At 42.9% G+C, this 13,548-nt stretch overlaps 1 protein-coding gene across 5 annotated transcripts in view; it reads left to right on the forward strand.

The window, feature by feature from the left end:
- Positions 1-13,500, forward strand: part of HEATR1 (HEAT repeat containing 1) — a 59,155-nt gene extending 45,655 nt beyond the window's left edge. For 4 of the 5 annotated variants that reach the window (XM_074990116.1, XM_074990115.1, XM_074990117.1 and 1 more), the window contains 9 exons: positions 605-755; positions 1,446-1,604; positions 2,640-2,774; positions 3,059-3,163; positions 3,272-3,440; positions 4,577-4,731; positions 5,492-5,650; positions 11,002-11,110; positions 11,687-13,500. In XM_074990116.1, coding sequence (XP_074846217.1) covers positions 605-755; positions 1,446-1,604; positions 2,640-2,774; positions 3,059-3,163; positions 3,272-3,440; positions 4,577-4,731; positions 5,492-5,650; positions 11,002-11,110; positions 11,687-11,775 — 1,231 coding nt within the window. In that variant the 3' untranslated portion in view covers positions 11,776-13,500. Of the gene's footprint in view, positions 1-604; positions 756-1,445; positions 1,605-2,639; positions 2,775-3,058; positions 3,164-3,271; positions 3,441-4,576; positions 4,732-5,177; positions 5,457-5,491; positions 5,651-11,001; positions 11,111-11,686 lie in introns of those variants that run through there. The other variant, XM_074990118.1, reaches the window with a different exon arrangement.
- Positions 13,501-13,548: the final 48 nt, after the last annotated feature.

Below are 13,548 nucleotides of genomic sequence, written 5' to 3' on the forward strand. Positions count from 1 at the left end.
CTTGTTGAACTAACTGGCAGCTTGTATGTGGACAGAATGCTTTGTAGAAGTAGATAAAGGCTTTTCAATGCCTCTGTCTTCTCCTGAGTACTTACAATGAGAGAACTCCTGAAGCAAATGATACATTAAGTGTGTAGGAATTGGAGATCATTTACTAATCACAAAGTTTTTGCTGAATCTGTTGAATATCTTATATTACCACTGAACACCAGACTGCATTGAAAAAACATATGAGCCTTATCGCAGTGGGGAAAATAGCTATGATTCAGCTCTGTTTAGTCCTGCCTGTTCACATGGAACTCAGGAATTTAGTAATAGCTTTTTCAGAATACTTGAGCCTTGATAAAAATGATTAGTTTCATCATGTAGTAGGGCCTTGAAAAATCTAATATTCTTCAAAACTTTTAAAAAAATAGAAGCCACAAGTGAATCCAAAAAGCCCAGATTTTCAAAAATAGACGCCAAAATTGTGCATGTCTATATTTCAGACATAAAAGTTGCACCAGTAGTTTTGTAAGCTGGAGTAAGGCTTGTTTGGAAATTTTTGCCTTCAGATTTGCAGCTGACGGATTTACGTTACTTTGTTTTACTGGATTATTTGCAGGCTGATGCCAGCGTTGCTGAAGAGGCTAAAACATAAAAAGGAGCTGATCTCCAATGAGATTTATGTACTTAGCGCCGTGACTGCACTGCTGAAAGTTGTGGCAACACTAGCACACTTCCTTAGTCCATATCTATTGGATACTTTGCTGCTGGTAAGCTATCTCTGTCTTAATATGGATGAATGGGCCAGAATGAGGAAAGTCAAATTATGGAGATTGTGAAGGATTGAATCTGAATTTGCATTGAATTAAAATGAGAACTTTGGCATTAGATGGCTGGAGGAAATCTGTTTACTCAGCTCCCTGAGTAAATCATCATGGAATGATGTAGCTGGTGTTTTCCTTATTCAAGGTTTCAGGGACTTAGCTTTGCACTTTAGGAAGTTGGGTGTACATTTTGAGGGATTTTTCTCCCACACCAGTAGGTTGATCAAATACATACATAGATTAAAAACTCCAGCTTCTATACCTATATTGGATGTGATGACCCACTGCTTATTCCACTAATGAATCCTTTTTCAGTTTTCATGTATTGAAAAATTCTTGTATTCAAACTTCATAAGTTTACAGTAGTAAGAGACAGCTGAACTGATCAAGAATCTGACGAGTCAGTTATGATGGTTCTTCGTTTTTAATGTTCTTAACAGTAATCTAGTGCTTTTCATTTCCAAAATGCTTTACAAGTATTAATTAGACTAAGTATAAGCCTTTTAAAATTAAGTAGGTGATTTTCTTTGTTTGGTTCCTAGACTACACACTACTTTTCTTGAGCTTATTGTGAAATCAGCTCTTGAAAGATGCATTTTACTGTTTTTTTTTATTTGTTCTTGGATTTTCTGCTAGGTTGTTCGCTTGGAAAGGATAGCAGTGGAAATGGGTCCTTCGTCCCAGCTTAATCTCCGTACAATATCACTGAAAACTGTTTTAGCTACACAGCTGGATCCCAGAATTCTCTTACCAGCAATTACCAAATGTTACAGTGAACTTGCAAATGCTCAGAAGGTAATGACTTTTTCACTCATTAGTAAAGTGAATGGAAATGTAATTGTAGCTTTTAAATATGCATGTTTATACTGAACCAGAAAAGTCAGAACAGAGAGCCACCAGCCTGGAGAATTAGCATGTGAGATGGTGTGATGGGGTTCAGGGGTCCCCAGGCACTGCACCCTGTCTGCTGGCAGGAGTGACTCTCACTCAGCATGTAGAACAGGAAGTTTATTAGGTGATGGAGACAGTTTTTTGCAGAAGAGTCAGTGCAGCAATCAAAGACAATCATTCCAACCCATCCTGGGGAGAGGAGCCCGAGGGTGCCCCTCTGGTGTGTAGCTTCCCCCCTCGTCAGGCTGGTTGTCTTCCAGCTCCCTCTCCCCACAGATTCCAACTGCTGCCTCAGATTCAAAAAAAAACCCCTCTTGGCTCCTCCCTGCTCTTTGTTCAGGGCAGAGGTGTTACCTGCCAGCCTAGGTTACAGCCCCAGGGGGTCATCCTTAGCCGCTGGGAGCTGCTCTGCCTGTCACACACATCCAGCCTGACTCACACACGCACTCCCCCCCACTCCTTCACAGATGGGAAATAGGGGAGACAGTTCCGTTTATGAAAGTTTAAGAATTACAGCTGTGCCAGGATTGGGAAGGAAAAGCAAACTGTTAAATAGACTGTGTCCCTCTAAAGCCACAAATTATAAACAAACACATTTCACCTTTTAGTGATATTGCCTTAGGTTAGCAGAAGTGAAAAAAAAATGTTTTTTTAAATCCAGTTTATTTAACCTGTTAACATTTTTATTTCTTGCTGTTTGAACAATGAAAATCAGTGAAATCAAGTTAATTTTGTTTAGTCAGATGCACCTTTTGGACTCTTAATGGTGCAGATTTAAGGTTTCTAACATTATGAATGGAAATGTTTAAGACAGTGATTTTTCACCTTTTTTATTTTTATTTTATTTTATTTATTGTGAAAGGAGTTTGGTTGGTTTGATGGTCTAGGAATGTGACCGCATAACTGCAGGGTAACACAGCTGTCTTTGATCCTTTATAGAGCCACTTGGGTCCTCTTATGGACATTCTTAAGGAGCACATTGCAGTTATGGAGAGGGATCAGCTTATCTCCCACCAGTCTGAGTTAACAGCATTTTTCTTGAAAGCCCTGGACTTCAGAACAGAGCACTCACAGGTGAGGCATAGACCAGTTCTCAAAGAGCGAGAATGGAAGTTGTTTTCTACTATGTTATTTTTAGAAGTTCTTTATAAGATCGTGGCAGAGTTCCTACCAATTGCATTTCCTGCACTTTTTCAGAACAGCATCTTCAGTTTTAAGAGTTCAGTGGGAGATTGCTTTTTGTGAATAGAAAATTTTAACTGTGGTATCTTGTACCTAAACATGGTAGAGATAGTCAGATGTTATTAAGGTATGTTCATCAGGTTTTGATTTTGATTTATACCTTCCACTTCTTCTAGGATGATCTGGAGGAAGTTGGTAGAACAGAGACTCATATTATTAGCTGTTTAATTGGAATGGTCATGAAGCTTTCAGAGGTTTCTTTCAGACCCTTCTTCTTCAAGGTAGGAATTTTGAAAATAGTCCATTGACGTTATCACATCTGCATTTACAATTGTATAAATGAAGCAAAAACCTCTCTCTCTCTCTCTCTCTCTCTCTCTCTCTCTCAGTTATATGATTGGTCCAAATCAGAGGGCACCTCAAAGGACAGACTGTTGACATTCTACCGGTTAGCCGATTGCATTGCAGACAAACTCAAGAGTCTTTTCACCCTATTTGCTGGTAATTTAGTGAAGCCTTTTGCTGACACCCTGAACCAGATTAACATCGCCAAAACTGGTAGGTCTCCAATTACTATAAGTTGTCAAAGAGGGAATAGTCAAAATATCATTGTAAACCTGCTGTCTCTGTGAGCCTCCCACCACTCTTGTCCCCTAATACTTTTTCTTGCTGCTTTCTCTTGCGTTGTGCAGCAAGGTGTCTTACTCATTCTGGGGGATGCAAAAGGACATCTTCATTAGAGGTGCCAGAAGTCAAAAGAGTAGAATATCCTTCAACTAGGAGAAGTTATTCCACTCATGAAATGTCTCATGGAGTCAGTCAAAGTTGCACTTGTGGAATGAGTGCAGTCTGTTTCAAGCTCCTGCTTTCTTATATTTCACTCATTGCTTCTCCTGACAGCCACATACACCCCACGTGCCATGCTCAAGCCTCAACTTACTTGATAAAATATCTTCTGCTGTTCTGTTTCATTTCCCTTCCCTTTTCAAATTTCAGGCAATTAGCAAACCTATTGGTGACAGGAAACTTCCATACATAAACAGCTTGTACACCAGTTGCACTGATTGTCATGTGCTTGCACTAATGCCTAGCAGCTTTCCCACAAGCTGTGTTCCCCTTCTTCCCCAGGTGTGCACCACATTCAGCAGCAAGGTTAGTCTAAGCCAGCAGTTCTCAAACTGTGGCTCATGTCCCCAGAGTGGGTCACAACCCCACTTTGGAGTATCAGGTCTGAGGAATTAGGCTTGCCTGGAGTCGAAGCTAAAGCCCAAGCCCAACCATTCCCAAGCATGAGAGCTTCAGCCCTCGGTGGCAGGGTCAGGTTACGTACCCTCTGCCTGCGGGGTGAGGCCCTTGGAATTTGGCTTACACCAGTATCCCTGCCCCCCCAGAGTCACGTAGTAATTTTTGTTGTCATCAGTAGGGGGTCATGGTGCAATGATGTTTGAGAACTGATGGTCTTAAGCAATATTCTAAACTGCAATGAGTTGAAAGTCTGTGTTGCATGCTGCATTCCATAGGGATATATAGACTGCTCACTCATTTCTTTAGGAGACTGATGGTAACATTGCCTACACAATTCTCCTTTCATTATAGCCAATTCCAGTTTCATGAATATCTGCTAATCTTGCTAATTCCTAGGGCTTGCTGAGCAACTGGCTTCTTCATAGTTCTTCTTTTTCCCCATATTGCAGACAAAGCTTTCTTTGACTCTGAAAACAGCACGGAAAAGAGCTGCTTACTGCTGCAGTTCGTCCTTGACTGTTTGCACAAAATCTTCCTCTTTGACACCCAGCATTTTGTCAGCAAAGAGAGAGCAGAAACTTTGATGGTGCCCCTAGTTGACCAGGTAATGACACATGCATTGAAAGGAGACTATTGCTGGATTATCCAAGTGTTGTACTCCCATTTCATTTAAAAGGCCTGTTGCTCGCTATTAAAGCTTCAGATTGTATTCCTTGTAGTTGGTCATGTATTTGGCTTTCTCCCTATTCCTGTTTTATTTTCAGTAATTGTAATTGTCTTCAAAGCACTTTAACACATTACTTGAATAGCTCCTGCACCTGTTTTCTCATCTGTGAAATAGAGAAATTAATACTAATTTACCTCACTGGGAAATTGGAATAATTAAGTATCTTGCCCAAAGCTTAGGAGTTTCTGGCTCCCCGTCCTTTATTCAGACCTTTTAAACTGGCCCATCAACCAATTAGGTGTTCTTCAATATTAGTCAATACCACTTCCAAGTTGGATGGGTCACTAGTGCGTGATGAGTTCCTTTCTGTCTCCTCCATGCAGGTCAAGTGCACTCCCTCTACAGGCTCTCGGACAGTATTAATCAAAGATGTGGTGCCCAAGTGGAATAAAACCAATTTTTTCACATGCAGGAAACAATGATCCCATTAAATCCTACACCCAAAAGAGGGAGTGCATTTTTAAATAGGATTTTTTAGATTTTTATCTTACTGGCATTTTGGTGTTCACTAGATTTTTGTCTTACTGGTGCTTATCTTCTGATGGAAGGTGAGAGGGCAGCCGGGTGTATGTAAATCTCAGTTAAATAGTTGGACCTTTGTGTTTTGACTTACTTTGTGATCATTTTACTCCTGTAGCTAGAAAACATGCTTGGAGGGGAAGAGAAGTTCCAAGAAAGAGTGACCATGCACCTGATTCCATGTATAGCTCAGTTTTCGATTGCAGTGGCAGATGACTCTCTGTGGAAACCACTCAGTTACCAAATTCTGCTAAAGACAAGGCACACCCTACCTAAGGTATGAAGATGGATTGTCTGTTAGTTGAGTATGATCAGATTGTGGGTTGGCAGGGTCATTGCTTGACATGAAACGTGCTGGTATTAATACTGGTGATCCTTTTTGTAGTGTGAATGGAATAGCTTCAGGGTGGGCACCAGACAATAATTATGGGGAAGACTTTCAAGGACTGAAATGTATTTTAGCACAGTTCCACTGTGGTTTTTGTTCATGCTCAACATATATAATACAGTAAAGGCTTTTTTTAATCCAGCATGGTTGGATAATCTGGGATGACAGTAAATGGAAGAACTCTGGCATTAAAAAAAAGGGGAGTGAGTTTGACTATATGGGGAGAGTTGCAGGGTGTGGGCTCAGCGGAACAGTGGGGAGGAGAGGATGTTTGGGTAGCTTTCTGCAAGTGGCAACTCCCTTGCCACTCCTGGCAGAGGCATAGCTAAGCGGCACCTTAAACTAAACTCTCGCATTCCCAAGCAGCCTTTTTCTTTCTTTGCCAATCTGTACATCTTGTCAAAGGAAATATTTTTTAATTGGTTTGTTTGTAAGTGTGTGATAGGTGCATTTATGGGTAAAAATCTAATCCTTCTATGTCAGAGTATATCAGGCCCTAAGCATGGTTAATGAGGAGTGACAAATTGTGATGTCTTCAGTAAATTGACAGTGCTCAGCTCTACTGTTGCTAGACTTGCTGCTGTAGCAGAACAGCTGGCGAACCATTGGGAGGTATTTGTGAGGAGGGCAAACCGGCTAAGGTTGAGCTAATTGTGGTATACTATGGGGGGAAAATGGAAGAACTAGTAAATGTGATCACAACTTCAGCTAATACAACCTCTATAAAGTATTAGTCATGACTTGACTTAAACTCTTGTACCCTGGGTAGAGCATAGGTCACCTACAAGTCTCCACCACTTCACTCTGTCTCGGGACAAAACTTCTAGCTGACACCAAGGAGTATCCCAGTTGTCCTTCAGTCTCTAGGTCTTCTCCATGTTGTCCGAGCTTGTCATTTTTTGTGGGTTCCATTTGAGAGCTCGACAGACCATGCTGGATGATGGTTTTCTGAGCATGGCCTAGCCATCCCCACTTTCTTCTCTTGATTTGCATGTCAAGTGGTTTGTGTCTTACTCTGTTCCAAAAATCCTCATTTGTGACCAAGTTTTGCTATTTGATGTGTAGGAGATACCTCAGGCATCTGTTTATAAATGTCTCTAGTGATTTGAAGACTTTTTAGTACACCAGATCCCACATCGATACAAGAGCACAGTCTTCACATTTGTGTTGAAGAAGACGGATGATCCAGGGAACTATAGGCTGGTTAGTCTTACATCAGTCCCTGGAAAAATCATGGAGGGAAAGTCATTTTGAGGCACGTGGAGGAGGGGAAAATGATCAGGAATAGTCAGCATGGATTCATGAAGGGCAAGTAATGCCTGACCAATCTGATTAATTTCTACGATGAGATAACTGGCTCTGTAGATAGGGGAAAATCAATGGATGTGATTTATCTTGACTTTAGCTTTTGATACGGTCTCCCACAATATTCTTGTCAGCAAGTTAAAGGAATGTGGATTGGATAAATGGACAGTCAGATGGATAGAAAGCTGGCTAGAAGGTCAGCTCCAGTGGGTAGTGATCAACGGCTTGAGGTTGGGATGGCGGTCAGTTTCTAGTGGAGTGCCCCAAGGTTCGGTTCTTGTTCCTGTTCTGTTCAACGTATTTATCAATGACCTGGATAAGGGATTGGATTGCTCCCTTAGCAAGTTTGCAGATGACACTAAGCTGCGGGAGAGGTAGATACATTGGAGGGTAGGGATGGAGTCCAGAGTGACTTAGACTAATAGGAAGACTGGGCTGCAAGAAATCTGATGAGGTTCAATAAGGACAAGTGCAGAGTCCTGCACTTGGGCCGGAAGAATCCCAAGCATTGTTACAGGCTGGGGTCCAACTGGCTCAGTAGTAGTTCTGCAGAAAAGGACCTGGGAGTTGTAATGGACGAGAAGCTGGACATGAGTCAACAATGTGCCATTGTAGCCAAGAAGGCTAATGACATATTAGGTTGCATCAAGAGGAGCGTTGCCAGTAGATCCAGAGAAGTGATTTATTCCTCTTTATTTGGCTTTGGTGAGGCCGCATCTGGAGTAGTGTGTCCAGTTCTGGGCCCCCATTTATAGGAAGGATGTGGATACGCTGGAGAGGGTCCAGCAGAGGGTGACCAAAATAATTAGGGGGCTGGACTTATGAAGACAGGTTGAGGGAATTGGAACTCAAGTTGTAGCTGGGAAGGTCCAGGTTGAACATTAGGAAAAACTTTTTCACTCGGAGGGTGGTGAAGCATTGGAATGGTCTACCCAGGGAACTAGTGGAGTCTCCATCCCTGGAGGTGTTTGTCTCGCCTCAACAAAGCCCTGGCTGGGCTGATCTGATAAGTTTGGTCCTGCCGAGGGCAGGGGTCTGGACTTGATGGCTTTTTTAGGTCTCTTCCAGCCCTATTGTTCTATGATTCTATGATCTGCAGTTTCATCTTTGCAGATATTTGTGAACTCCATATGGGACAAAGAGTCTTGAATGCAGCTGTTGCTTTCCCTATTGTAGCACTGATATCCTTGTCTGTTCCTCCATCTCTGCCCATAATACTCCCCAGGTAGATGAACTGCACCACATCTTCCAGGTCATCCCCTCCCAGTGTAATGGTAGTGGTGTTGCCCTCACTGTCCTGATTTTTCCCTTCTTAATGCTCAGTCGAGTCATTGAGGCAGTTTTGGCTAGCGTTGCAATCTTTTCTTCCATACTTTCATGTTGGTGTGAAAGGAGGGCGACATCACCAGCAAAATCAATGTCCTCTAGGTGTTTGAAAAGTGTCCACTGAATGCCACATTAATAGCCATCTGTTGTCTTGCTCATAATCCAGTCCATTGTGATCAAGAACAAACAGGGTGTCAATAGACATCCTCATTGCACTCTGACTATGCTGAAGGATTCTGTTAAAACACCATTGTGAGCAACGTGGCTTGTCAAGCGTTTGTATGTTGAATTGATCAGGTCTTACTGGACCCTAAACTATGATTAGCAGGCCAGCTTCCAGCTTTCACACTGTTTCATCAGAAACCCTTGATTTAAGACTATTGGGCGAAGGGCTGTCTAGTAATGCCAAAAGTCTGTTAAAACTGAATGGTTATATTGTATGATGATGCACTGACCTCCCCAGCCCCTGCCTCACTCCTGTCCTCTGCCCTCCCTTCTCCACACCCACTCCTGCCCCATTCTTCCCCTCACACCTCCATCTCCCTCTCCCATTTACCAGGAGAGAAGCTGCAAACCACTGGGGCTCCTTCCACCTCCTGCAGCTCCCAGCTCCGAGCCACCCGCACAAAGGCAGAGCGCAGCCGCCGCCGCCCCCAGCTTGCCAGCAGGCGGCAGCCTCCCATGCCATAGCTGCTGCTCAGCGTCATTTCAGACAGTGGCGGCCAGGCACCAACACAGTCCGCACGCACAGGGCTGAGGGAGGAGAGCTCCTGTGCCCTGCGGCAGCACCCCTTCCCCGCCCCCCACACCCGTGTGGCTCCTCCAGCCCCAGCAGCTCCAACAGGTCACCAGCATTTGGGGGGTGGAGGGGGCATGTTAACTCTGGGTCCATTGTATCGAGGGTTTAGTGTGCTTTGTGTGTGAACCTTGCTACGCTATTTGTCCTTTGTTATGAAATGACTGGATGTCTATAATACATTCCATCTGGGGCTACCTTGAGACCTACTGGAGTCTGAACTGACCGAGAACGCAGCAGATGTTTTATTAAGAGGCTCTCTTGTGTGAGGCAAACTGTCTCCCTTGACATTTAGGATGTCACCATACCCCGTGGACAGTGTCTGCTACCGAGACACACAGTGTGAGCTTTCTGCCCTGCATTGAGACTCAGGCTCACGTTAGTGCTCTAAAAGGTAGCTCTGTAGACAATGCTCAAGTTGCAGCGTAGGAGTACACGTGAAGTTGTAGGTGGTTTGGGACCTTCCTGTGAGAAGACTTGTCTCTCTTCGTATTTGATACTGCAAGTTGTAATCAGCTTAAGCTTGACAGACGCAGAGGGAAGGTGTTGGCACAGGGATCTAGAGTGAGGTCCTTTCCCCCTGTCATTCCCTGTGGCTCAGAATTAACAACCTGCTGGGTGTGCTTGAGGGCCCACTAGAGGTGGAAATTTGTTGAAACTTTAAAAAGAAGCCTAGTCGACTACCTAACTTTGAAAATTTTCTCCTCCTTAAAACCTCAACCCTCCTTAATGTGTCTGACCCTCTCAGATAGGCTTAAATCTTGCCTTATTTTCTGCCTAATCTTTCATGCGAGATATGACTGACTCTCTAAATTTGTTATGCATACGAGAGAATGAAATACACTCATCCCTTGTTAAACGAGTACTTTACTAACAAGTATTCACTTAAATGAGGGACGAGTTTACTTACCTTTGTTCACTGAGTGAATGCTCTCCCCCCGCATACGAGCCTTACCCCCGCCTTGTGGCTCCAACCCATCGCAGCCTGACCCCCATGCCACCACGCAGCCCCAACCTGCAGGAACCTGACACCCCTCATGTGGCAGCCTGACTGCCCCCCCCCACCTCTGCTGGCCCTGCAGACTGGCCCCACAGCAGCCTGACTCTGCCCCCACCAGCCCCATGGCAGCCTGACACCCCCGCACCTCTGCCCTGCAGACTGGCCCTACGGTTGCCTGACCCCTACCTGCACGTCTGCCGGCCCCACAGAGCGGCTTCACGGCCCCATCTTGCAGCAGCCTTAATCCCCCCCCACCTCCATGATAGACCTAACCCACCACAACCTGACCACGCACCCAGCCTTCAGCAGCCTGTACCCCCGCACACCCCAGCCACCAGGTTTTAATCCTTCCTCCCACACATGGGCCCAAACTGCCCCAGCCTTTAACCTTTTCCAAACCCCCCGCCCACCCAAGGTTCACTTATCTTTCAAAAGCAGTGCCACCTGCTGCCACACCTTCCCCAAGTTAGGAGCGCTAGGAACCAATCAGACTTGTGTGTATTTTAATGGGAATTTAGTGTCCCTCTTACAAGTTTTCACCAATGAGCACAAAGTTAGGAACCATTTGTGCTCATAGAGCAAGGGATGAGTGTCCATTAGCCTCTCGTTTGTGGAGGAGGTACACTCTCTCCAGCTCAAACACACTTCAGTTCTCAACACTCACTTAGTTCCCTTTCCATCTCCATCCTCCCCAGGGCTTCTATTTGTGAAGAAAGGTATTAAATTGGTCTCAGGAACTGTGTGCAAGGAGGAGTGTTTGAGTGTGTGTTGTAGTGGTTCTTTCCCTAATGTGTGTCTTTTTTTTCATTGTAGGTACGATTTGCTGCTCTGCTTACTCTTGTAGAATTTGCAGGAAAACTAAAGGAGAATTACATGGTGCTGTTGCCAGAATCCATTCCTTTTTTAGCGGAGCTAATGGAAGGTAATGTCTTACAAAGCTTCAGCTGATAACTAGGAGATGTGCAATGATCCTGTTGAAATACTAGTATAATACAGAATAGCCTTTGACAAAAGCAGTGGTCCATGATGGAAAACATCCACCGTCCTGAGTGTTGTATAACTTTCTTCAAAAAAAACAAAAAGCCGTGACTGTTCCACTGACTCAGTATGTCAGTTAGTGTACTGGGACTTGGTACCTGCAGTGCTAATGGAACTGATTGACTGATGGAAATTCCCCTCTATGCACAGGTCCTGTGCACCATTTAAGTCCCAAGCAATAATAGTGATACTGATCTCAGGATGGAGTTTTATGAAATGTGACTACGTTTACAGCACTTCAGTCAGTGAAACCATTTTTTCCAAAAAATATTTTTACACTCAGTTGCGGCAATACTCAAATAGTAAGTGCTTCCCAAACAGCACAGACTACCAATCAGCAGCTGTACACAGTGTGAGAAGACACATCAATGAAATGAGGGTGTGTAGAAGTCTTAACATAAGAAAAGCAGTGAAGATGGAGATACATTAGTTACAATCTTTGTTGTTGTTTGCTTTTTAGATGAATGTGAAGAAGTGGAACACCAGTGTCAGAAGACAATTCAGCAACTGGAAGTTATTTTAGGAGAACCACTCCACAGCTACTTTTAAGAAACTCACCTGTTTGTTGTAAAATCTAAATTATAAGATGTGAAAGTCTTACATGAGAGCTAATAAGTTGATTGTCACAAAACTCCTATGTTGTTCCAACTTAGAGGAACACTTTCTTGTCATATGTTAAGATCTTATTCAGGGTCATTACAATTTCCACAATTAATAAATTGTAAATTTTGCTGGATGGCTTTTTGTGATTTCATACAACTGTGTCTAGAACCCACAATGTTCAGAATTCAGTTTAGGAAAGAATGAGGATAAATGTGCTTCACTTTTGTAAAAGGGACAGGCCACTTTTCTTAACGGGGGGTTTAAAAAAAAACAAACACAAAAAACTAAAGCTCTGGTTGCAGCTCTAGATATTTCCTGGATACCAGTAAGCATTTTAGAGTACCTCGCTACAGAAGCTACATTTTTGTCAGATGTTTTCTGCCCAGCAGCTCATGCAGTAATGTTAATCATTCATCTTTTATACGGGATTTGAATCTCAATTATGCCAACCTATAACTTCAAATACCAGCTGTCGACAGAATTAATTTTTGCTTTTAAAAAGTGATTATAATCACCATTATGCTGTAAGTCCAATATGCCACAGAGGTGTGCACATGTGATCAGTTACCAGGGCAATTTATTAGGTTTTTATAAGTGTGCGCACCCATTGTGAAAGTCAGGCATTCTGTCTGCATGCTAGTTTACATACCTTGATTTCAAAATCTTCCATGAATGATGTTGCTGTTCTAATCCTGTTTGCTCTTTTTAACTGTGGAAAAAAGTAAGTGAAGAAACCAGCACTACTGGCTTAAGGCTGTTTGCCCACATTTGAAATGGATGACTATAAGGAGTTTACAAATAAAACCTCTGTTCCCATTGTGGGTTTCACAATAAAAACTGGAAGTCAAACTTACACAAGGATTTGAGAAGAAACATGAAGTTAACTGAAAATGATGTTCACATGGTGCTCTTTAGATATTCAGGCATTGCCACTTCTGTAATGGCCAACTTTTCTTAAGGTGGGGTTAAATGATCAGTGAGGTGGCTGTTTTCAGAAGCATGGTTTAGCTGGAATGATCTTAAATTAGAAATTAAATAGTGAAAAGTAAATCTACAATCACTTAAATGGGCCTAGTATAAAAACTTCCTTAGGAAAGCATTAATGGTAGCCTCAGGGGGTCCTATATATGTGCTAATCAGAATTTTCTTACAAAATGTTTGTTTCAGCACATGGTAGTGCAACTTAATCAAATGTTTACCTACGACTCTACTGACTATAAACAGGTTGAATATTTGCTCTCGGCTCAGTTTGATGTGATGTCCCATTGATCGGCACCCTTTAAATAACATGATCGCTACTTCTATTCTTGAGCAACCTGAATCAAAAAAGGCTGAACTTTAGATCTCTTCTTCCTTTCCAAAAATTGGACAAGAATTACCAAAGTCAACCAAATGAAGGACAATCTTTGCTTTCAACTAAAATTACAGAATTCCATTGCAAAAGCCAGGACTTCTCGTACAGGGCTCAACTTACACCACTTCATCATGTCAGTTCCTGTGCCTATGAAAGTCAAGGAAGAGGTTTAGCGTGTCTGTGCTGCAGTGCAATAGACAAGAAAATAAAATATCACTAGGATAACAGGGGTGTGGGGGATTCCAAAATTTGTAAAGCTGAAGTGCTGTGAGATAGTTTTGGGTTAGGGCTGGCACACCTATTGAAGATATACAGCTAATCCTAACATTAGCTACTTTAATGTAGCTTAGTGCAGGTTAGTCATT

Source organism: Carettochelys insculpta, chromosome 3 (genome assembly GCF_033958435.1).
Source record: "Carettochelys insculpta isolate YL-2023 chromosome 3, ASM3395843v1, whole genome shotgun sequence".
In the NCBI taxonomy this organism is placed as follows: Eukaryota; Metazoa; Chordata; order Testudines; family Carettochelyidae; genus Carettochelys; species Carettochelys insculpta.